General features: G+C 39.2%; 1 protein-coding gene across 1 annotated transcript in view; it reads left to right on the top strand.

The window, feature by feature from the left end:
* Positions 1–261: 261 nt before the first annotated feature.
* Positions 262–22,816, top strand: part of POC5 (POC5 centriolar protein) — a gene marked incomplete at its 5' end in the record, with an annotated part of 72,484 nt that continues 49,929 nt past the window's right edge. Inside the window, 6 exons of the mRNA XM_006901434.1 lie at positions 262–273; positions 4,633–4,746; positions 7,927–7,948; positions 9,372–9,458; positions 16,674–16,885; positions 18,191–18,367. Of these exons, the coding sequence (XP_006901496.1) occupies positions 262–273; positions 4,633–4,746; positions 7,927–7,948; positions 9,372–9,458; positions 16,674–16,885; positions 18,191–18,367 (624 nt within the window). The remainder of the gene's footprint in view (positions 274–4,632; positions 4,747–7,926; positions 7,949–9,371; positions 9,459–16,673; positions 16,886–18,190; positions 18,368–22,816) is intronic.

The raw sequence follows: 22,816 nt of genomic DNA, 5'->3' as shown, positions 1-22,816 counted from the left end.
GTCTTCATCGTGGTGTTAGCGTTGCCTTACTGCCCCCGCCAGCCCATGGGAAGAGAAAAGCAGAAAATGGTTCCAGGTCAAACCTTGAGTTTTTGTGTGTTTTGATTTGTTTTTTAGAGGAAAGGAATGCAGGGGGAAAAGGATACTGCTACACTGTTACCAGACTCTAATACAAGGATTGTTGTTGTTAAGTGCCTTCGAGTCACAGGCGACTCATAGCGAGCCTATGAAGGAGAGTCCTCAACGCTTGGGTGTCTCTCATCCTCTCTCCAGGTTCATAGGGTTTCCGGAGGCAAGCTATTATGTAAGTGCATGCCACTCCTCCTTCCAAGCCTGTTTTAATCAGGGAGCTCCACCCCACTCTCTGCCCATATTGGGTAAGCACCCATTAACATCAGTGTCACAGTATTCAGCCCCACAGCAACCACAAGTTACCACTGTACAGCAACTATACAAGGATTAGAAATTTTATACTTTGTTAGTCAGTTTGTATCCAAGGCACCCTAGTGACTTAGTACATTCATAATTGAATGCCACTAACCAAAATGTCAGTGGTTCAAACCCACCAGCTGTTCCTGAGGAGAAAGATTACGCTTTCTTCTCCCATAAAAATTCAGCACCTCAGAAATCCAGTGAAGGGTCTCTGTCAATCAGAATTGACTTGACAGTGGTGAGGTTTAGTTTGGGTAGTTTATAAGGACTAACTCATAATTCAGATTACAGGAACCATGAGTATTATGAATATAGCTCCAATTTAGCAAACTATGTAAGAATTTTCTTTTAATAAGTGGAAAACTGATATGATGCAGAATTACAGTTGTAGTTGTTGTTGTTGTTGTTGTTGGGTGCTACCAAGTCGAGTACAGCTCATAGTGACATTTTGAACAAAAGATCTGAACCCTGTTCTATCCTGTGCCATCTTCACACTTCCTGACACACAAGAGCTCATTGCAGCAGTCATCGTGCCAGTCCACCTGGCTGAGGGTCTTCATTGTCTTCACCAACCCTCCACCCTTCCCAGAATCATGTGTCTTTCCAAGGAGTAGCCCCTTCTAGCAACATGCCCGAAGTATATGAGGCAAAGCCTCAACATTCTTGCCTCCGAAGAGCACCTCTAGCTGCACCCTTTGTTCTCTTGGCTGTCCATGGGATGTTCAGTGCTCTTTTCCAACACCACAGCTCAAAGGTGTCAATTCTCTTTCTGTCATCTTTATTCATTGTCCAACTCTCAGATGTATAGCAAGTGATTATAAAGACAATGGCCTGAATCAAACACACTTTAGTCCTCAAACTGACATCATTACCCCTCAATATTTTTGAGAGATCCCTAACTGCAGATTTTCCCAGTGCAGAGTGTCTTCTTATTTCCTGACTGCTAGTACTAAGGGGTTTAATTGTGGATCCAAGCCAGATGAAGCTGTTGACAGGTACAGCCTCCTCTCCATTCATCATGATATTGCCCAGCAGTCTAATGGTAAGACTCTTTGTTTTCTTGTCATTGTGATGCAATACATACCAAAGGCTGCATTCCTTGATCTCCTGCAACAAGTGCTTCAAGTCATCTTCACTTTAAGCAAGAAAGGTGTGTAATCTACATAATGTAGGTTATTGATGAGTCTTTCTCCAGTCATGATGCCATGCTCTTCTTCATAGAGTCCAGCTTTTCAGACACTTTGCTCAGCATACATATTGAATAGGTATTGAAAGAGACTACAACCATGCAGTGTTTCCCTGCTCTGTTCATACAGCAGCCTCCTGGTCCAGGTGTAAGTTCCACGTAAGCATAATTAAGTGCTCTGGGACTCCCATTCTCAAAGCCAGCCACAGCTTGTTATGATCCACACAGTCAAATGCATAGTCAGTAAAGCACAAATAGACGTTCAAGACAGACTAGGAAGCATATGGACACTAAAAGAATGAGGATAGAGAGGAACATTATGCTTAGAAGAGCAGAGGGACAGCTCAAGAGAGGAAGACCCCGGATGAGATTGATTGATGCAGTAACAGGGGCAATGGGAGTAGGTGTGTCGGAGTCAGTGAGACTGGCTCAGGACAGGGCAGGCTTCAGAGCCGTTGTACATTAGGTGACTGTGAGTCACAGGTGGCTCGACAGCATATAACAACAAATGTCCAGAAGGGAAAGGAGCTAGAGAAAGGGGGACAAGATGGTGGTGAGGGGAGGAAATCACTAAGTTAACAAGAGTTTAGTGGATGAAGTGGGGAGGGTGATGGAATTAGGAGAAAACTAATGAGGACCTAAAAAGATAGGGTAATAGTAGGCATAGATCAGTGGTGATTCATTTTATGAACTACAGTGTGTATGAGTAATCATTTGAAGCACAGTGTGAAAGAAGGAATGTGTCAAATACAGTGTACATGAGTAATACACAATATATATGAATTTTATATGCAAATCAATATAATATAAAATAAATGCGGAAAAACTGGGACATTTAAATCTGTTTAAGGAATTTGTATTAGTGTTCAGTATGGCATCTGTGATATGCTAAATGATTATTTTCCCTCTGAAGAGCCTTCTGCCTCAATGATAACCACCATGTAAAATACTGATTTGTATTTTCCAACAGGAAATGTAAATGCAGAATTCAGACATTTGTTTATTGTCATAAAGGGAGCACTACTTAGCAAAAGGATTTGAGGATAGCAATATTATGGAGTTGATCTAGATAGCATTTTTTGTTGATTCAGTAAGCAGGTATGTACTGTGACATTTCAAAAGGTAATTTCTAGCATCAGCATTAAACCTGATATTTATCCAAATACTTAAGACAGTTGTGCCTATTAAAATGCCATATACTGGATTTTTCAATGTCAAAATTAAACTTTATAGAAACTTCATTGTGTAATTACCCTTCAAAGTTATGGCATTTTACATTTTTTGAAAACTTTGCGCAGTTTTATTAATGCACGGATATTCTTTAGCCCATGCTGAAAGAGACTGCCTTAGAAATTACTCCTTTCTAAAAAAAGAAAGAAAGGAATTACTCCTTTCTAATAGAGAGATTGTGGCATCAGTGACCAACCCTTTGTTAATGTTGACTAAATTCCAGTCTATTTTTTACTGCACTAATACTGTCATTGTTAATGTGGCCAAATAAACAGTTACATATCTAATTAGACCTTTTTCCATCCCTCTCCCTCCACCACTTTTATAAACCTTTCAATATTCCTGCCAAGTCCACAATTTGTGACCTTTTTTAAAAAAAAATTAATTTTAATGAACGTTTACAGAGGTTTTGGATTTCCATACATTCATTGTTGCAGCTTTCTCCCTGCCCACCCCTCTTCCCAGTTTGTTCTTCTCTTTGAAAAGTAAAAGAAAAGTTATTTCATAACTTTGATGTAGAATCTCCCTCCTCCTCCAACCCGAATACACTCCAGTATACATTCTGGACTCTTATTATAACTATAATATCCAATCATATATTGCTTTCAAAACAGTTCTCTTCCTCATCTGTTTCAATGCAGTATACATAATTTATCCAGTTTTTCTCAGTCTCACCCTAACCCTGATGTCAGTCCTGTTCTACAATAGTGGCACCATGTAGCACCTGTCCTTTTGTGACTGAGATATTCACTCAGTGTAATGTCCTCTAAGGTCGTCTATTTTGAATAATATTACATGAGTTTTTGTTTTTCAGCGCAGCATAGTATTCCATTGTGTGAATATATCACAGCTTCTCTATCCATTTGTTTGTTGATGGGCACTTAGGTTGTTTGCAACTCTACTATTGTGAACAAAGCCACAGTAAACATGGGTGTGCATATATCTGCCTGGATGGCAATTACGGTTTCTTTAGGGTAAATTCCCAGTAGTGGAATTGCTGGGTCAAATGGTATTTCTATTTGCAGCTTTTTAAGAGAGCACCACACAGCCTTCCATAGTGGTTGCACTGTTTTACACTCCTACCAACAGTGAGTAAGGGTTCCAGTTTCTTCACAACCTGGCCAGCATTTGTTCTTTGTGTGACCTGTCTTTTTATCAGCTTTTCTTAGATGCTATGATGTTGCTAACAGGTAGAATAGATCGACATTCACATTCTCATTTTGCCTTCAATATTCCTTCTTCCAACTCCACGGTACACAACAACAAAATTTTTTTATTCCAGTGGTTGTTGAATATTCTTGTCATGTTTACATATGAGGAAAAACAGACTTGTTGAGGGGTAAACACAGCCAGAATTCCTTTTTATGCCAGGTTTTGTGGAGTCTGTGGGAAACATCTTTGACCCAAATTTCAGGGGAAGGAAGGGAAATGGCTAGCTGTAGCCCTACCTTCAAGTTTCCTTAACTGAGGAAGAGCTCTCCTGTTCAGTAGATGTTTATAAGCTTCAGGGAACAAGCCTACATCACTTGGATGTCACTGTTGTACGACTGGTCTGTTAAAGGAATCTGAGTAATAAGGCCCTTATCACTAGAGGAAATTTGGGCTTATAATAGAACTTTGATGACAAATGAAAACAAATAAAAAAATGTATGTTTATTATTATAAGGAAATACTATTTAGATAGTTGAAATAAAGAACATTTTTTACTATACCTTTATTATTCTTTTGCCTGAACGTTCGTGATGACAGTGTTATAATGCGTTATTGATTATTGATTTCCCTAGGAAGAATATGAAGAGCTGCTTCGTTACGCTATAGTAACTCCAAATATTGAATCAAGTACCACGCAGTCATCTCATCTTAAGGGAGACGTGGTGCCAGATGTTAAAACTCCTTTTGTAATTGATAGTGTTCATCATAATCCAGGTGATGTATCTTTTTCAAAATAGTTCTTAATTTAAGATACTATTTTAAAAATATTATTAAGCTTATTAATGATGCAGATTGTGAAAGTACCCCACAGTAATTCTCAGTCAACCATTAGTCTGCATCATTGTCATCTGAGAGCACATTTTGCATTTTAAATATGTTACTCTTGATTCTTAAATGATAGCCAGATTATTATTTGCACTTCTTCTTGCTCTTATGAAGAGATAAAAGCCATGCAGTGGCAATTGCTTGTCTCTTAATAGAGTTTGTGTTGCATCTCTGTACTTTTTCTATTAACTGTATAACATATTTATCTGAGAAAATATATGCCCAAGCCAAAATTAGAAATAATCCATACAAAAAAAAAAAAAAAAAAAATCCATACGTAGCCTCCAGAAGTCCTTAAATTTATGAGCCATGTGGTAAGATTTTGTCAGTGGTATTTTTTATGAGCATAGAGGATTGTCTCGGTTATCATGATAAGGTGGGTCCTTTTGTGGACCATTTCATAACAGAATTGAAAATTGATTGAAGTCAAGATGTATCTTGATAGATGGGTAAAAGGTGGAGAGCAAAGCATAAAGCTCTTTATGCTTTTCTATTTCTTACTCAAGGGAAGCGCTGGTGGCATAGTCTGCAGAGAGTTGTACTACTAACCCAAAGGCAAACAGCCTCTCAGTTCAGATGCACAAACTCCACAGGGGAAAGTTGAATAGTCTTCTCCCATTATCATTTACAGCCTCTGAAACTGTACTGGAGAGTTGGAACGGCCCAGGGTCGCTGTGATTCATAGTCCAGTCAGCGACACCTGATGGAACAATGAGTTAAAACTGACTTTGTATAAAATATATATGTACATTTAAAAAAAACAAAAAACACCACAAACAATCAGCAAACTGACTTAGTGTCAATGGGTTTGAGATTTTTAGTTTATTCCTTATTCAAGGAACCCCAGTGGCATCGTAGGTTAAGTGCTGGGCTGCTAATGGAAAGATTGGCACTTTGAGTGCACTAGCTGTTCCTTGGTGGAAAGATGAGGTTAGCTGTTAAGAGTTATTGACTTGGAAACCCAACAGAAGGTTTGAACTTGACAGCAATATGTGTATTCCTTAGTCTGTAAAGAACACAACATGTTCAGTATAAGAACCCAAACAACTCAGTCTAAATAAGTGCTCTTTCAAAGAACTCATGCTTTCATTGTTGTTGTTGTTGTTGTGTACCATTGAGTAGGAACCAACCCTGACCCTCCAGTGGGTTTTCAGAAGCAGTTTAATCACACAGGAGGAGATTGCTCATCCTCCCATGGAGGAGCTGGTGGCTTTGAAATACGTGCCTTCAGTATTGCAGCACAGCTCCTTACCGCTCGACCACCTGAGCTCCCTCGTGTGTCTTGCGAGAATTCAGAAAGCCCTCCTGGCTGAGCCCAGATTTCAGGGCTTTGCATTGTAATTGTCCTTGAAATTTTCATTTGAGCTCTTATTTCATAATTTATTCATTTTGCTTTAGCTTCGTTACATTGTAGAGCAAGTTTAATAATCTTTCCTGAAACCCATTTCTATCTTTCTTTCCTGTCTTTTTTTGTGTCCCACAACTCACCTGATCTTTGGTGATTAGAGTCCAGTGTATCAAATTGGTTCTTGAAAAGGTTTTAAGAGTCAGGCAGTATCATCTGAAAGTTTTATTTCAGCTTCCATGTACTGATTTTCGTTTTCTTTATTTTCAGTGTGAAATTGCTTGTAAGCATTTGATGTTCCACAGTCAGCCCCTGGCCTTGATCTGTCTGTTGATACTGAACTTTTTTACTGTTTCTTTCCACAGATGTAGTTAGTTTGGTTTTTGTGTGTTAAGTCACGCAAATCCTTGTGTACAGTTGCCATTGATATTTTTTAAGAAAAGTATTATCAGTGTTATTGATTACACAAATTGCTATCTTTTGATCTTTCCTCATTTCTCTTACAAAGGTTGTATTTTCCAATTACCAATCCTTTGTCTCCAGCTTTGGCATTCCAGTCATCAATTATTAATAACCTGTTTTGATTGCATATCCCATCAGTTTCAGACTGCAGAATTTGGTAGAATCCCCAGTTTCTTCATCTTTGGCTTTGGTAGTTGGTGTACATTTTTTAATAATAGTTATAATTAATCTTGTGTAGATAGATATTGATATAGATATATATATAGAGAGATTATTCTCTCTGTACAGCATTGTACTCCAGGACAGATCTTGAAATACTCTTTTTGATGATGATTGTGACATACTTCCACTTCAGTTTGTCATTTCCAGCAGAGTAGATTGCATGATTGTCTGATTCAGAATGGCCAATTCCAGTCCATTTCAGCTCACTAATGTCTAGGATATCAATCTTTATGTGGTCTATTTCATTTTGACAGCTTCCAATGTTCTTAGATTCATACTTCATACATTCTAAGTTCCAATTATTAATGAATGTTTGTAGCTATTTCTCCCTATTTTGAGTCTTGCCACCTCAGCAGTAGTGATCCTTGATTGAGTAAATGCTTTACTCCAGCTGTGTAGTTAAGGTAGACTTTGAGGTGGCAGATTTTGCTTCATCATCATTTTGAGTGTCTTCCAACCTGAGGGATTCATCTTTCAGCAATATATTGCACAGTGTTCTATTATTATGCATAGGGCTTTTGATGACCTGTTATTTCAGAAGTGGGTGGCCAGTCCTGCTTCTTAGTCTATCTTAAATGTGGAAGCTTCACTGAAACGTGTCCACCCTGAGTGTCTCTGCTGGTATTTGCAATACTGGTGGCATGGCTTCCAGCCAGCTACCACAGTAAGGCAAACTGACAGACAAGTGGCAGTTAAAAATAAGAGCATGGTCTTATACTTTTGTTTCCCATTTACCATGGCAGGTAAATATTCCAGGAAAGGACTACTTTGTTATATTAGGTAACAGATAAAGACAATGTGAATAACCATGATAAACTTGTTAACATGAGGGAGAAATGAGCCTTTGTTGTAAGTCCTTAATATTTAAGAGTTAATGCCACAGAGTCTAGCTTTTCTTCTCTGTGTGTGTGTGTGTGTGTGTGTATAAATATGAGTATATATATCTGTATATCTATATCTGGTGACCTAGCAGTAAGAATCTGTGCTGCCATCCTTCAGGCACACAGTTCAGATCCACCAGCTGCTCCATGGGAGTAGGATGGGCAATCTTCTCTCATGTGATTACTGCTTCTAAAAACCTGCTGGAGGGTCAGCTATGGGTCGGTTTCAACTCAGTGGTACACAACAACGTTTTTATGTGTGTGTGTGTGTGTGTGTGTGTGTGTGTGTGTGTGTGTATGTGTGTATGTAGAGAGAGAGAGAGTTAGTTCTCATGGCCTGGTGGCAAGAAGCTGTGCTACAATCCCAAAGGCATGCCGTTTGAGGCTACCAGCTACTCCACAGGAGAAGGATGGACAGTCTTTTCCCATGTGATTAACTGCATCTGAAAACTGAGAGTTTTCAGCAGGGTTTACCTAGGGTCAGCTATGGGTCAATTCCAACTCTTTGGTATTCAACAGCAACTATATTATCTATATCATTAGGAAGTACTATAGGACATGGAGAAAAGAACCAGGGCCCTCTTTTCAAAAAGTTTAAGTAGTCTATTAAATACTAGATATGAATCTAAGAGAAAATTCATAGCTATAGAATAAAGCAATTCCTTCAGAAGCAGATGCTGAAAAGGAATTTAAGGTACAAGATGTTTATTTGGTGTTAACTTCAATAAAGTGACAGAGAATTGGGCAGAGGGAGAAGTCTGGGATGTCGACCATCAACACTCTGCCCAGCCTAACTGCAGGCTCTTGGAGTGGTGGTTACTCTCACAGTGTCGCAGTCAGGATGACATGATCAGACCTTTGTACCATGTTTAGTCACTGATGTGCTGCCCCGGAATGGAGCTGACAAGGTGACACCTGGTAGAGGCAGGCTGCAGCTGAGAGCAAGTCCTTGCTGAAGGAGGGATCTAGGCATGCACGGTTCTGCATGTCCACCGTGCTGACATGTCCTGCAGCTATGAATTCAGAGAAAGGAGCAGTCACTTGAGAGAAGTCGTCAAAGAGCCAAAACCTTTTAAATAGTATTAAGAGAATAAGATCAAGGATTTTCTAGTAAGTTGAAACTGCTATCCTTTGTGACTAAAGCAGATCAGAAAATAAGTGGAAATAAAAGTAAAAAGATTGATTTGGAGCCAAATATTGAAAAACCTTAAATATAAACTAGGAAATGTCAGCTTCACTTGATGAAGAGGGAGCAAGGGGTTTTGACTGAACGTTTATACTTTTTTTGTTGTTGTTGTTAAGAAAGGATAATTGGATTATTATCTTCACAAAGTAATGCTAATATTTTATTCTGGTCTTTTAGAATTGATTGAAGGAAGCAGCCTTTTTCTAATATAAGGTTTTTGGTTAGATTTTTTTTTTTCTTTCTTGTTTATTATCGTATTACTTTATCCCTAGCATATTGCATTTTACTGTTCAACATGTTCTAAAATCTTATTCATGTATTACAGCTGTCTTAAGTGTATGTGCTTATTTAAGTATGGCTTTACTTAAAAAATTAAAATTTTCTTTTTAGCAGAAAATAACCTTATAGTAAAAGAAACTGGGATGGAACCTGGAAAGCCATGTGATTTAAATGTGTCAAGTCATTCAAAGACAGATGGTATGATCTTTCTTAGCTTGTTTTTTTTATTCATAGACATTTTGTGTTTTGATTACTATTGCTATATTTCATAATTATTTCACTGTATAATAGTTTCCACATGCTGACAGTATTTTAAGATACTTGTTTGTAACAATTCTAACTGCTAATACTTAAAATAATTTTGTATAGTTCTATTTCTGTGGAAATAGTTCAATTAATACAAGCTGGTGTATGCTAATGTCTTGCATCCTTTCTTAAAATTTCTGTGTTACTGAGAAAATATGTTTAAAACTTTAAGGAGATATCAGAAAGTTTAAATATTTTCATGAACATATACAATATTTCCTGATTTTCAATCACTTATGTGTCAACTTAATGATTCTCTTTGTATCTCCACATTTGTTTGTTGTTACGTGCCATAAACTTGGAACCTACACGTACCTTCCAGTGGGTTTTCAGAGGCTGTAAATCACATGGGAGGAGATTGCTCAGCTTTTTCCTGCAGAACACCTAGTAGATTCAAACCACATGTCCTTTTGTTGCCAACACAACTCTTTACCCACTAAGCCACCCGAGCTCTTGCTATATCGTTGTTGTTGTTGTTGTTGTTGTTGTTGTTGTTGTTGTTGGGTGCCATCGAGCCATGTCTAACTCATGGAGACCCTCTGAACAACTGATCTGAACACTGTCCTAGCCTGTGCCATTCACACAATCTCTGACACACTGGAGCCCGTTGCTGCAGTCACCATGTCAGTTCACCTCCTTAAGGGTCTTCCTCTCCTTTGCTGTCCCTCCACATTTCCAAGCATGATGTCCCTCTCCAAGGAATAACCTCTCCTAGCAGCATGCCCAAAGTATGTGAGATGAAGCTTCATCATCTTTGTTTCCAAGGAACCCTCTGGCTGCATCTTCTCCAAGACGTGTGTGTTCTTTTGGCTGTCCATGGACTCTTCAGTTCTCTTCTCCAGCACCACAATACAAAAAAATCAATTCTTCTGTTATCTTTAGTCATCGTTTAGCTCTCAGATGCATACCAAGTGACTTAAAAGAGCGTGGCCTCCCAACCCCAAGGTCAGTCCTGTTTTACAACAGTGGCACCACAGTTGCAGGGAGACTGAGAAAGATGGGATCAATAATGCATACTGCATTGAAACAGATGAGGGAGAAAACTGTGTAAAAGGGATATGTGAGTAGGTATTTTTGTCATGACAGGAGTACAGAACAAAGGCTACATAGTGGAGTGGACCTGGCGGGGAGGGATTGTAAAACAATGAAAGAATTTTTCTTCTACTTTTCCAAGAGGGTAGTGTACTAGGGGGGAGTGTTGGGAGGGGAGAAAAGTACAACAATGAATGACTGGAAATCCAAAGTCTCTCCAAATTTTCATTGAAATTAATAATAAATTTTTTAAAAAGAAAGTAAAAAAAAGAAAAGGTATGGGCCGGGGGGGGAAGAGCATGGCCTGATTCAGGTGCACCTTTGTCCTCCCACCATTACTCCTCAATAATTTGGAGAAGTCCCTTACCACATATTTTCCCAGTGCATTACGTCTCCTATCTCCTGACTGCTGGTACCAACTATCTTGACTGTGGATCCAAGTAAGATGAAGTTGTTGACAGTCTCAATCCTTTCTCTTTCCATCATGATGATGTCTCTAGGTCCCATTCTCTATATTACCTAACATTAATAAATGTAATTTAGTGGTTTTATTTTTCTGCATTATAGGAAACTTTATATCAGTCATTCTGAATGTAATGTATACTTGTTACAATTAGAATATAAAAGTAAGTATAGTGAAACAAAGTTATTAAATTTTTATTAAATATCAGGTATTGTGGGATCTCTGGTGGTGGAATTAATGGTAGGAGTTGGCACTGCCGACCCAGAGGCTTGCAATTCAAATCCACCAGCTATTCCACGGGAGAAAGATAGGCAGTCTTCTCCTGTTCAGTTTGCTGCCTCTTAAAATCCACTGGATGGTCAGCTATTAGTCAGTTCCAACTCAACAATACAAAACAGCAACCTTGTAAATTCACCTTAAGGTCTGCTTTTTATTGAAAGAGGAGATTGGCAAATACTAAAAAGCTTTCAAAACCATACTAACAACATATTGAGACTTGTTCTCCTTACTATAATCAGAATAGTTAAAATAATAAAAATGGATTTTTTTAAAAACTTTCTTTTTCAGTGTAATTTATGTGAAAAATCCTTCTATTTTCTCCTTTTCTTCTTTGTAAATATACATCTTGGACAATGTAGTCTTTTCCTTTACATGATTCCATTTTTTTAAAGGTGAGGCTATTTATCGAATTGTGTTGGAAAAGTCCTAAATATCCCATGGACTGCCAAAAAAAATGAACAGATATATCTTGGAGGAGGGCAACCAGAGTACTCCTTGGAGGCAAAGATAACAAAGCTTTGTCTCACATACTTTGGGCATGTTGCTAGGAGAGATTATTGCTTAGAGAGGGACATCATAGTTGAAAAGGTAGAGGGTCAGCAAAAGAGAGGAGGAATAGCAGATACCTCCTTCAGCCATATGGATTGATATAACAATGGTAGCCATGGGCTCAGGCATGTCAGAGATGATGACAATGGCACAGGATAGATCAAGGTCAGGGTTCAGGCCTTTGAGTCATACTTGACTTATCGACACCAAACAATAACAACAACATATTTATGAAAAAGAAATCACAACCTATAACTTTACCAGTGTGTAGTAAAGATTTTTCAATTTTTTGTTTTCTTGAAATTTAGCATTCTTTGCTCTTCTGGGTTCCTTAGCCATCTTAAGAACATGTGAGTAGCTTTTCATGTAATGTTATATTTGTTTTTATATAAATATATAAAATAAGATATTCGGTGCCATCAAGTCAACTATGACTCGTAGCATCTCTCTGAAGATCAGGTGTGAACCTTCCTCCATTCTGTGCCGTCTTCGTTCTCTGTCATACTCAAGCTCATTGTGGTGGTCAGTCCTTCTTTCTGAGGGTCTTCCTCTCTTTCTCTGACTCTCCACCCTTCCCAGCATGTTATGATACCTTTTTCCAAGGATTAGCCCCTCCTAGCAACATGCCCAAAGTATTCATTTCACCTCCAGGGAGTACCCTCATTGCACTTCCTCCCTCCAAGACAGTTGCTCGAAATAAGATTGCCCATCTTTCTCCCAAGGAGCCTCTAACAGATTTGAACCCCCAGAAAGGAGCCACTTCTGGGTTAGTAGCATAACTTCCTAAAGACTATGTCATCAGAGCTCCTTAATAAACTAGTAGTTTCTTCCTCTTCATAAACTGAATTTCTGATGTTGAAGATATAGTAATAATGGTTTGTATATTGTTCCTCTGACCATTTAAAAGAGTCAGGATCCCAGAACTCTTAATTGTGCTCATGTGAAACCTATGCATGGACCAAGAAGTAGTTGTTTAACCAGAATAAGGAAACACTATATAGTTTAAAATCAGTAAAGGGGTGCATCAGGTTGTATCCTTGCTTCATGTCTATTTAGTCCATAAAGGGTATCTGGTGGCCTAGTGGTAAGGAACTGCACTGTCAGCCCGAGGCCCACAGTTCAAGTCCACCAGCTGCTCTGTAGGAGAAAGATAGGCTGTCCCCTCTCATGCAATTTACTGTCTGTGAGAACACTCTGGAAGGTCACTTCTGACTTCAGGGTACCTAACAACAATTCAGAATATATACTGAGGAAATAAATAAAAAACCTGGGCTCCATGTGGAAGAATGTGCCATCAGGATTAGAGGAAAACTCTTCAATAGTCTGCATTATAAACATGGCACAGCTTTTCAAAAACTGAAGAAAACTTGAAGTACATACTACAGAAGACTGCAGTATTCATTATGGATTACATACCAATGTCAAGAAAACAGAACTTTTCACTACTGGATCAGTATGCAACATCATGGTAGATGGAGGAAACTTTGATGTTGTAAATGACTTCATTATATTTGGATCATCAGTTAACACCCATCATAGCAGCAGTTAGGAAATCAAAAGAGGTGCTGCAGTACTGAAATCTGTTGTCAAGGATCTCTTTATGCTAAAAGCAAAGATGTTAGTTTAAGACTCAGGTACTCCATACCCATGCTATGGCATTTCCATTCATATGCATATGAAATTCAACTATGAATAAGGAAGACTAAAAATAGGGAGCTCTGGTGACCTAGTGAGTAGAGAGTTGTTATGTAAACCCAAAGATAGGTGGTTCAATTCCACCTATCTCTGAAAACCTGTTAGAAAGTCTACTCTGAGTTGGTTCCAAAAGAAGTGAAGCCTTTGAATTATGTTGGTGAAGAGTATGTCATGGAACACTAAGTGTAACTAGGATGCTCCTTAGACACAGGGATGGTGAAATTTCATCTCACATGCTTTGGGTATGTTTTCAGGAGGTTCTAGTCTTTGAACAAAAGACATTATTCTGGGAAAAGTATAGAGTCAGCAGAAGATCCTGAAGGAGGTGGATTGACAATGATTACAGTAGTGGGCATAGTGGGGGAGATAATGAGGACAGTGCAGGAGAGGACAAGGTTTTAATCTGTTGTTTGTAGGGTTGCTGAGTCGCTCGTGGCTAACTTGATGACAGGTGCATCTGATTTCAGGCCATGGTCTTGCCAATGACTTGGTTTGCATCCCAGAGCTGGAAAGTGAGTAAGGGTGACAGAAAAAGAATTGACACCTTTGAGCTGTGGTGTTGGAGAAGAGCACTGAACATCCCTTGGACTACCAAGAGAACAACCAACTATGTCTTAGAAGGGGTACAGTCGAAGTGCCCTTTGGAGGCAAGAATGATGAGGCTTTGCCTTGTATACTTTGGGCATGGTGCTAGAAAAGGCTATTCCTTGGAGAGGGACATGATGCTGGGAAGGGTGGAAGGTCAGTGAAGGAGAGGAAAACCCTCAACCAAGTGGGTTGACACGATGACTGCTGCAGTGGGCTTTTGTGTGTCAGGAAGTGTGAGGATGGTGCAGGATAGAACAGAGTTCCCATCTTTTGTTCATAGAGTCGCTATGAGTCGTACTCAGCTTGACAGCACCTGACAACCACAATAACAAATCTCAGTAGGATCAATTAATTATCCAGTCCTTTCTAAGAATAACAGCTGAGTCTTAGTGGGGAGTATATTAAGAGTTTCAAACTTTATAAAAGTTTGTTTTAGGAACATGTTATTGTTGTTATGTACTGTTGAGCCAAAACTGACTCACAGCTGACCCTCCAACCAGTTTTATGAAGCAGTGAGTAACATGGAAGGAGAATGCCTATCTTTCTCCTAGGAAGCAGCTGGTGGATTCGAACTACATGCCTTCATATTGAGGAGGAGGTGGTGTACTGACAGCACAGCTCCTTATCAGAGCTTCCTAGGAATATAGAACTTACTCAGAACAGAGCAAGGAAACACTGCATGGTTCAAAATCAGGAAGAGACACAGGGATGTGCCCTGTCTCCCATAACTTTTCAATCCATATGCAGAACAGATCATTCAGGAGGCTAGACTTTATGAGGAGGAATGTAGCATCAGGAGTGGAGGTAGACTCATCAATAACCTGCATCATGCAGATGACATCACCTTGCTTGCTGAAACTGAGGAGGACCTTAAGCACTTGCTACAGAAGGTCAAGGACTATAGTCTTCAATATGGGTTGAAACTCAGCATCAAGAAGACAAAAATCCTCACCACTGAGCCACTCGGCAGTGCCACGATGGATGAAGAAGAGATTGAGGTTGTTAACAGCTACAGCTTGCCCAGCTCCACAGTCAGTACTCTTGGCACTAGCAGTAACAAAATCAAAACATGAATTACATTGGGTAAATCTGCTATCAGGTACCTCTCCAGAGTACTGAGAAGCAACGATGTCAGTCTAGAGACTAAGGTGTGCCTGATACAGGCCATGGTCTTCAGAATTACTTGCTATGCATCAGAGAGCTGGACAATGACTAAAGATGACAGAAGAATTGATGCATTTGAGTTGGGCTGTAGAAGAATATTGAACAATACCATGGACCGCCAAGAAAACAAGTCTTGGAGAGGGTGAAACCAAGTTTCTTCTTGAAGGCTAGGATTTTGAAACTCTGTCTCACATACTTTGGGCATGTGGCCAGGAGGGACCAATCCTTGGGAAAGGACATCATGCTTGAAATGGTGGAGGGACAGCACAGGAGAGGAAGACCCCAAATGAGATGGATTGATACAGTAATGGGGCAGTGGGGTGGGGGTGTTGGAGTCAGTGAGACTGGTTCAGGGCAGGGCACACTCCAGAGCTCCTTATACATAGGGATGCTATGGGTCACAGGCAACTTGATGACACATAACAACAAGTGTTGATGATGTAGTAAGGTGGACAGTATTATACCTGATCTTAGGCCTTTTGCTGTGATACTAAACACGGTGACACTGATGTGCCAAATATGCTAATGATTACCCATGGTTTGGTGGAACTTCCCAATTAAAACAAGCTTGGAAGCAGGAGTGGCATCCACTTCCGAAATAGCTTGCCTCTGGAAACTCTGAACAGTGCTCAAGTCTTTCATTCATAGGGTCACTATGAGTCATCTAGCACTTAACAATAATGACACAATAGTGACAACATAGAGAGAACTATGTTGGCCTAGTGGACAGAAAATTATGCCACCAAGCCCAAGGTGGGTGATTTTAATCTGCAGCACTCAGGCCTGGTTTAAATTACTTTTTGTTAAACATTCTTCTAAGTGGTATAGCACTGGTCTGTACATTGCTGTACAGAGTTAACTCATGGTTACTGTGATGCTAAACAATGTAATACTGGTGTGCCAAATGTGATAATGGTTACTCATGGTGGACAGAGTTTGGTGGAGCTTCCCAATTAAAACAATCTTGGAAGCAAGAGTGGCATCCACTTCCGAAATGGCTTGACTCCGGAAACTCTTTGAACAGTGTTCACTTACATTCATAAGGTCACTGTGAGTTGTCTACGACTCAGCAGCACTTAACAACAACAACAACAACAACAGGCCTTTACGTATAAAGCATCCTTATTTAGGATAGAAGCCACTTGAGAAGGCAGTCCTAAATCTATGACAATCTAAAAATTAAAAATGGGCAGATGACATACCATTTGGTTATTTCTTTGTGTTTTTCTCAGCCTGCATAAAGAGCTGGCATTTTCTAGCTGCTTAGTATAAATTTTTACTACTTGGGCTTCTTTTCAATCAGGCTTCACTGCTGCAACTTTTTTTTTTATTTCTAGGGTCATCACCCTTGTCGCCTCCAAGGAAGCCCACTCACCCAGTCATGGATTTTTTCAGTTCACATCTTTTGGATGACTCTTCCTCTCCAGCATCTAATTCAGTGTCCAATGTGGCAGATGCCCATGAAGTGGTGGGGAGTGAATTTCTTATTTCTGATGAAAACCTTCATAAGATGGAAAATGTCCTTGATCTTTGGTGTTCAGATCTTAAGGTATTCAGTTGTTCAGTATGCCATCAACATTTCAATTCTTTCATTTCCCAGAATTAATCCAGTGTCTTAGATCCATTCTTCTCTGTTTAGTGTATGTTCAAATCCCCTTGGAATCTTGTTAAATTTCAGCTTTTTATTCAGTATATATTGTGCTTGGCCTGAGATCGACATTTCTCAGGTAATGCTGCCAGGTGACTCTGTAGGTTCAAGTTTTAAATAACTAAAGCAATGACTCTGTATATTCTGTTGGACTCAAATAATGTTCAATTTATCTAAGTCTTTACTCCATTTTAGTTACAACTTAATGAAAATGTTTCCTTTTTTGTGAGATCCAATTTTAGCAATCTATTCATTTTGTAGCCACTCCTATAGCAGCTATAATATATAAGTGATAAATCTCTCAAAATTACAATGTTCTTGGTCTCTGAGTTAAATAGATACTACAGAAGTAGCACACTGAGTTTGTGGCAATTAATTGGAAAATTAAATTCTAGAAATAGTCTTTCAGTCTATCTTCTATATTTTCTACCTGGTTCAGCTTTCATACTCAGAATCATAATGTTAATCCATTAGAATAGTGTGTCACCTACCACTTAAACTGTGTTGTATTCAGTAAATCATATTGTTAACAAAATTTTTAACAACATAACAATTATCTGGTCTTTCTGTACATAATAGTAGAGTAAGAAGGGATCATTCTTAACAGTTTGTTCTAAGAGGTCATTCTGATAAATGATGAGAGAAAGCATCACTTCTTAGGATTTCAATGAAGGAGAGGAAGTCCCTCGACCAGGTGTATTGACACAGTGACTTCTGCAATGGGCTCTTGAGTGTCAGGAAGTGTGAGGATGGCACAGGATAGGTCAGGGTTCAGTTCTTTTGTTCATAGGGTCACTATGACTCATTCACAACTTGACAGTGTTTAACAACAACATCTATCTTTGTGAGCATTATGGTTCAGCCCAGGCTATAGATCTGCATTACTTTTTGCCTGTGTTATCTTTAGTGTAGACAATTAGGTCTTGGATTAAACAAAGAATCTTGGTGAATTATAAAGCCTGAATTTTTCTTTAATAACAAGATTTTCCTACAAAGAATTTAAAATGAAAAGGAGGGAAATGCCCTCATAGGATGAATGTAAAAAGACCATGACACATTTTCATTCATGTTCTGACTACATAAATAGCTTTTGTGTTGATTACTGGTCTCTTTTTCTTTTCTTGTGGCATTTCTTAATTTCTGTGTAGTTTTAAGAAGTGTTATTAGGAACAAATTTACTTAGCAGTCTCTATCTTTATTTTTCAGACAAATGTCCTATCTGAGCTAAGTAAATGGAGACTTAATTTTATTGACTGGTATCGAATGGAAATGAGAAAGGAGAGAGAAAAACATGCAGCACATATAAAACAACTGTACACCCAAATCAATGACTTGAAGGAGCTGCAGAGTGCTTATGAAGTCTCTATTGGGAGAAAAGATGAGGTATTTTTATATATATCTCACCTACTTTAACTCAGATTAACTAAATGTCTTTTGCTAGTTAGGCTATACAAAGGAAATATAATTTCCCTCAGAAAAAGGGAGGGGGAAATAATCTGTGCTCAAGGTGCATAGCCATAGAATTCATTCTTCCTATTTAAATATACCTTTGAGGTGTGGTGATAAAGAAGGGTGCTGAATATGCCCATGAACTTCCAAAAGAACAGAAAGTCTGCCCCAGAGACCGTGCCACCAGGGTGCTCCTTAGAGGCATGGATGACGAAGTTTCATATACTTTGGGCATGTTGTTAGGAGGAGCCAGTATTTGGAAGGGGGTTCATGCTTCAAAAGGTGGCACGTCAGTGAAAGTGAGAAATTGACAAGATAGATTGGCATGGTGGCAGTAATAATGGGCTCGGGTGTATCAGAGATAATGAAGATGGCATAGAATAGGGCACTTTTCAGATCCATTGACTTGTGTCAATTCAGTGGCACATAATAACATCAAATATGCCAGTGTCATGTCATTTTCTCTTTGCCATTTACATCACTGGACTAGTTTTCATTATTTTGATGTTTTAATGGTAGAAAGGAATGTGCTATTTCGTTGTTGTTTTTGTTCCAATTTTTTTTTCCTAACTGCCCTTAAGAGAATATCAGGGAGCCAATATCACTCGCATTTGAAACCACCTTGTCACTCATTGTTAGCATCTCTGATCTGTGGAATAATAGTCTTTGTTCATCTTGATAATAAATTCAAAAGGCTTCATTTATTTTGCTTTTTGTTAGTCTCTTAAGAACTTTGAGGGTAAAATTCAGGTCCATATTAAGTTTGTGACTCTCAGAAATACCTTGAACAAAACAGCTGGGCAGGTAATACGTGGCTCCTCCCTCACTGATAAATTTATGGGTGGAGACGGGTATGGCTTCCTGAGAAGAGGGATTCTCAGCACATACCTCAGCTACTTTTCTCCTTAAACAGCACTCAGTTTATGGACTAGATGCATGTTGTTGTTGTTGTTATGTGCCATCGAGTCGCTTGCGACTCATAGCAACCCTGTGTACAAGAGCTCTAAACGCTCTTCTATCCTGTGCCAACCTAGCCATCCCAACACACTTATTCCCACCATTGCAGTTAAAGAATCGATCCATATCATCGAAGGTCTTCCTCTCCTTCACTGCCCCTCCACTCTGCCAAACATGATGTCCCTCTCCAAGGACCAGTCCCTCCTTGCAGCATGCCCAGAAGTATGTCAGATGAAGCTTCAGAATCTTGACTCCAAGGAGCGTTCTGGCTTCACCTTCTCCAGGACAAACCTGTTTGTTCTCTTAGCAGTCCATGATATATTCAATACTCTTCTCCAGCACAACAGCTCAAAGGCATCAATTCTCTTTCTATCATCCCTATTCACTGTCCAACTCTCTGATGCATAGCACGTAATTGTGAAGACTATAGCCCGGATCAGGCACACCTTGGTCTCCAGCCTGATGTCGTTGCTCTTCAATACTCTTGAGAGGTCCCTCACAGCTGACTTCCCCAGTGCAATTCATCTCTTGATTTCCTGGCTGCTGTTACCAAGAATGTTGATTGTGGAGCCAAGCAAACTAAAACTGTTAACTATCTCAATCTCTTCACCATCCATAGTGATGCTACCAATTGGCCCAGTGGTGAGAATCTTTGTTTGCTTGATATTGAACTTCAATCCATATAGGAGGCTGCAGTCCTTGACCTTCTGCAGCAGGCACTTCAGGTCCTCCTCAGTTTCAGCAAGCAGGGTTGTGTCTACTGCATAACGCAGGTTGTTGATGACTCTTACACCAATTCTGATGCCACATTCCTCCTCATACAGCCCAGCGTCTCGGATGATCTGTTCTGCATACAGATTGAAAATGTATAGAGACAGAATACATCCCTGACAAACCCCCTTCTTGATTTTGAACCATGTAGTGTCTCCTTGCTCTGTTCTGATGACTGTCTCTTGATCCAAGTATAGGTTTGACATTAGCACAATCAAATGTTCTGGGATTCCCATTCTTCTCAGAGTCAGCCACAGCTTGTTGTGATCCACACAGTCAAAAGCCTTTGCATAGTCAATGAAGCACAGATAGACATTCTTCTGGTATTCTTTGCTTTCTGCCAAGATCCATCTAACATTAGCTATAATATCCCTAGTACCACGACCTCTTCTAAATCCAGCCTACACATCTGGCAGTTCTCTGATGACATACTCTTCCAAACGTTTTTAGATAATTTTCAGCAGAATCTTGCTTGCATGTGATATTAATGATATTGTTCGATAATTTCTGCACTCCTTTGGGTCATCTTTTTTGGAATGGCAATAAATATCAGCCAGCTGACTATCCTCCAGATTTCTTGGCACAACATAATGAGCACATCCATCCAGGGCAGTGTCTGTTTGTTGAAATATGTCAGTTGGTATGCCGTCAACTCCTGGAGCCTTGATTTTGCCAGTTACTTCAGAGCAATGAACTTCCTCCTTCATCACCATAGGCTCTTGCTCATATGTTGTTTCATGAAATTCTTCTTTGTCAGCCAATTCCTTCTGATACAGTGACTCTGTGTATTCTTTCCATCTTCTCTTGATACTTCCTGGATCATTTAACATTCTACCCAAAGTATCCTTAAGTATTGCCACGCGTGGCTTGAATTTGTTTTTCAGCTCCTTCAGCTTAAGAAACATTGAGCAAGTTTGGCCCTTTTGATTTTCTGACTCCAGCTCTCTGCACATTTCATTATAGCATCTTGCTTTGTCATCCCGGGCTGCCTTTTGATATTTTCTGTTTAACTCTTTGATTTCTTGGTTTCTTCCATTAGCTTTGGCTTCTCGGCACTCTTAATGCAATATTCAGAGTCTCCTCTGACATCCATCTTGGTCTTTTCTTCTTTTTCAGCCTTTGTAATGATCTTTTGCATTCTTTATGGACGATTTTCTTTATCCTTCCAGAGCTCATTTGACCTATACTCATTGGTGCTCAAGGCCTCAAACCTGTTCCTGAGATGGTTTTGAAATTCGAGTGGGATAGACTTAAGATCAAATTCTGGTTCCCATGGACTTGATTTAATTTTCCTCAACTTCAGCTTGAACTTACATATGAGTGGTTGGTGGTCTGTCCCACAATCACCACCCTACCTGGTTTTCACTGCTGATAATTGAGCTGCTTCAGCAAGTCTTTCCACAACTGTAATCGATTTGATTCCTATGCATGCCATCAGGTGAAATCCATGTGTATAGCCTGCATTTATGTTTATTATAAAAGGTATTTGCAATGATACACTTTTAAAAAGAAATATTTCCTGGAGCTCTGGTTGCCTAATGGCAAGAAGCTGCACTGCAATCCTGAAGGCTCGTGGTTTGAATCCACCAGATGCTGCGCTGGATAAGGAGGGGCAATCTCCTCCTGTACCAGTCGGATCCGACTCAATGGTACACACACATACACACACACACATGCAAATAATTTTTAAAAAATAAAAAATATTTCCTTTGATTTTTGTGAGGTGTGATATAAAATGAATACTTCATATGCTATATTCTCTTAAAATAATAGATGCCAATGTCAATTGTTTTCTTCATTGCCTTCAAAGCTCTTATAAAATGTTATTAGTTTTTTTTACTTTCGAGTATTATCACAGGAAGGAGAGATAGATCATGTTCAATTAGTAGAAAGTAATAAAAAGACTAGTTTTAAGAACTAGAATATTACCAATATCTTAAAATGTTGCTTTTTTCCTCTGGAAATTATTTAAAGAACTAGAATAAATGTGTTTCACTAACTGTATTCAATGGATTTCTACCAACTTTTGTAGTCGGAGATCAATCAAGATGCATTGATAATAATGGGTGACTGTAATGCAAAAGTTGGGAACAGAGAAGAAGAATCAGTAGTTGGAAAATATGGGCTTGGTGACAGAAATGAAGCTAGAGATAGAATGATTGAATTTTGCACAATCAATGACTTATTCATGGCAAATACGTTTTATAAGAAACATAAACGCAGGTTATACACGTGGATTTCACCTGATGATATGCATAGGAATCAGATCAATTACATCTGTGGAAAAAAACCTCTGGAGAAGCTCAATACCAGCTGTGAAAAGTAGGCAAGGAGCTGATTGTGGAACAGACCACCAACTACTCATATGCAAGTTCAAGCTGAAGCTGAGGAAAATTAAACCGAATCCACAGGAGCCAAAATATGACTTTGATTTCATCCCACCTGAAATTCTTTTTTCTTTTTTTCTTTTAAATATGGAACGCTTCACGAATTTGCGTGTCATCCTTGCGCAGGGGCCATGCTAATCTTCTCTGTATCGTTCCAATTTTAGTATATGTGCTGCCGAAGCGAGCACCCACCTGAATTTCAGAATCATCTCAGGAACAGGTTCAAGGCCTTGAACACTAATGAGCAAAGACCATATGAGTTGTGGGA

Source organism: Elephantulus edwardii, unplaced genomic scaffold, assembly GCF_000299155.1.
Source record: "Elephantulus edwardii isolate Elephantulus edwardi_28Jun2011 unplaced genomic scaffold, EleEdw1.0 scaffold00326, whole genome shotgun sequence".
NCBI classification, from domain to species: domain Eukaryota; kingdom Metazoa; phylum Chordata; class Mammalia; order Macroscelidea; family Macroscelididae; genus Elephantulus; species Elephantulus edwardii.
Note: the sequence above shows the minus strand (reverse complement) of the source record. Positions and strands in the feature narration are given on the sequence as shown.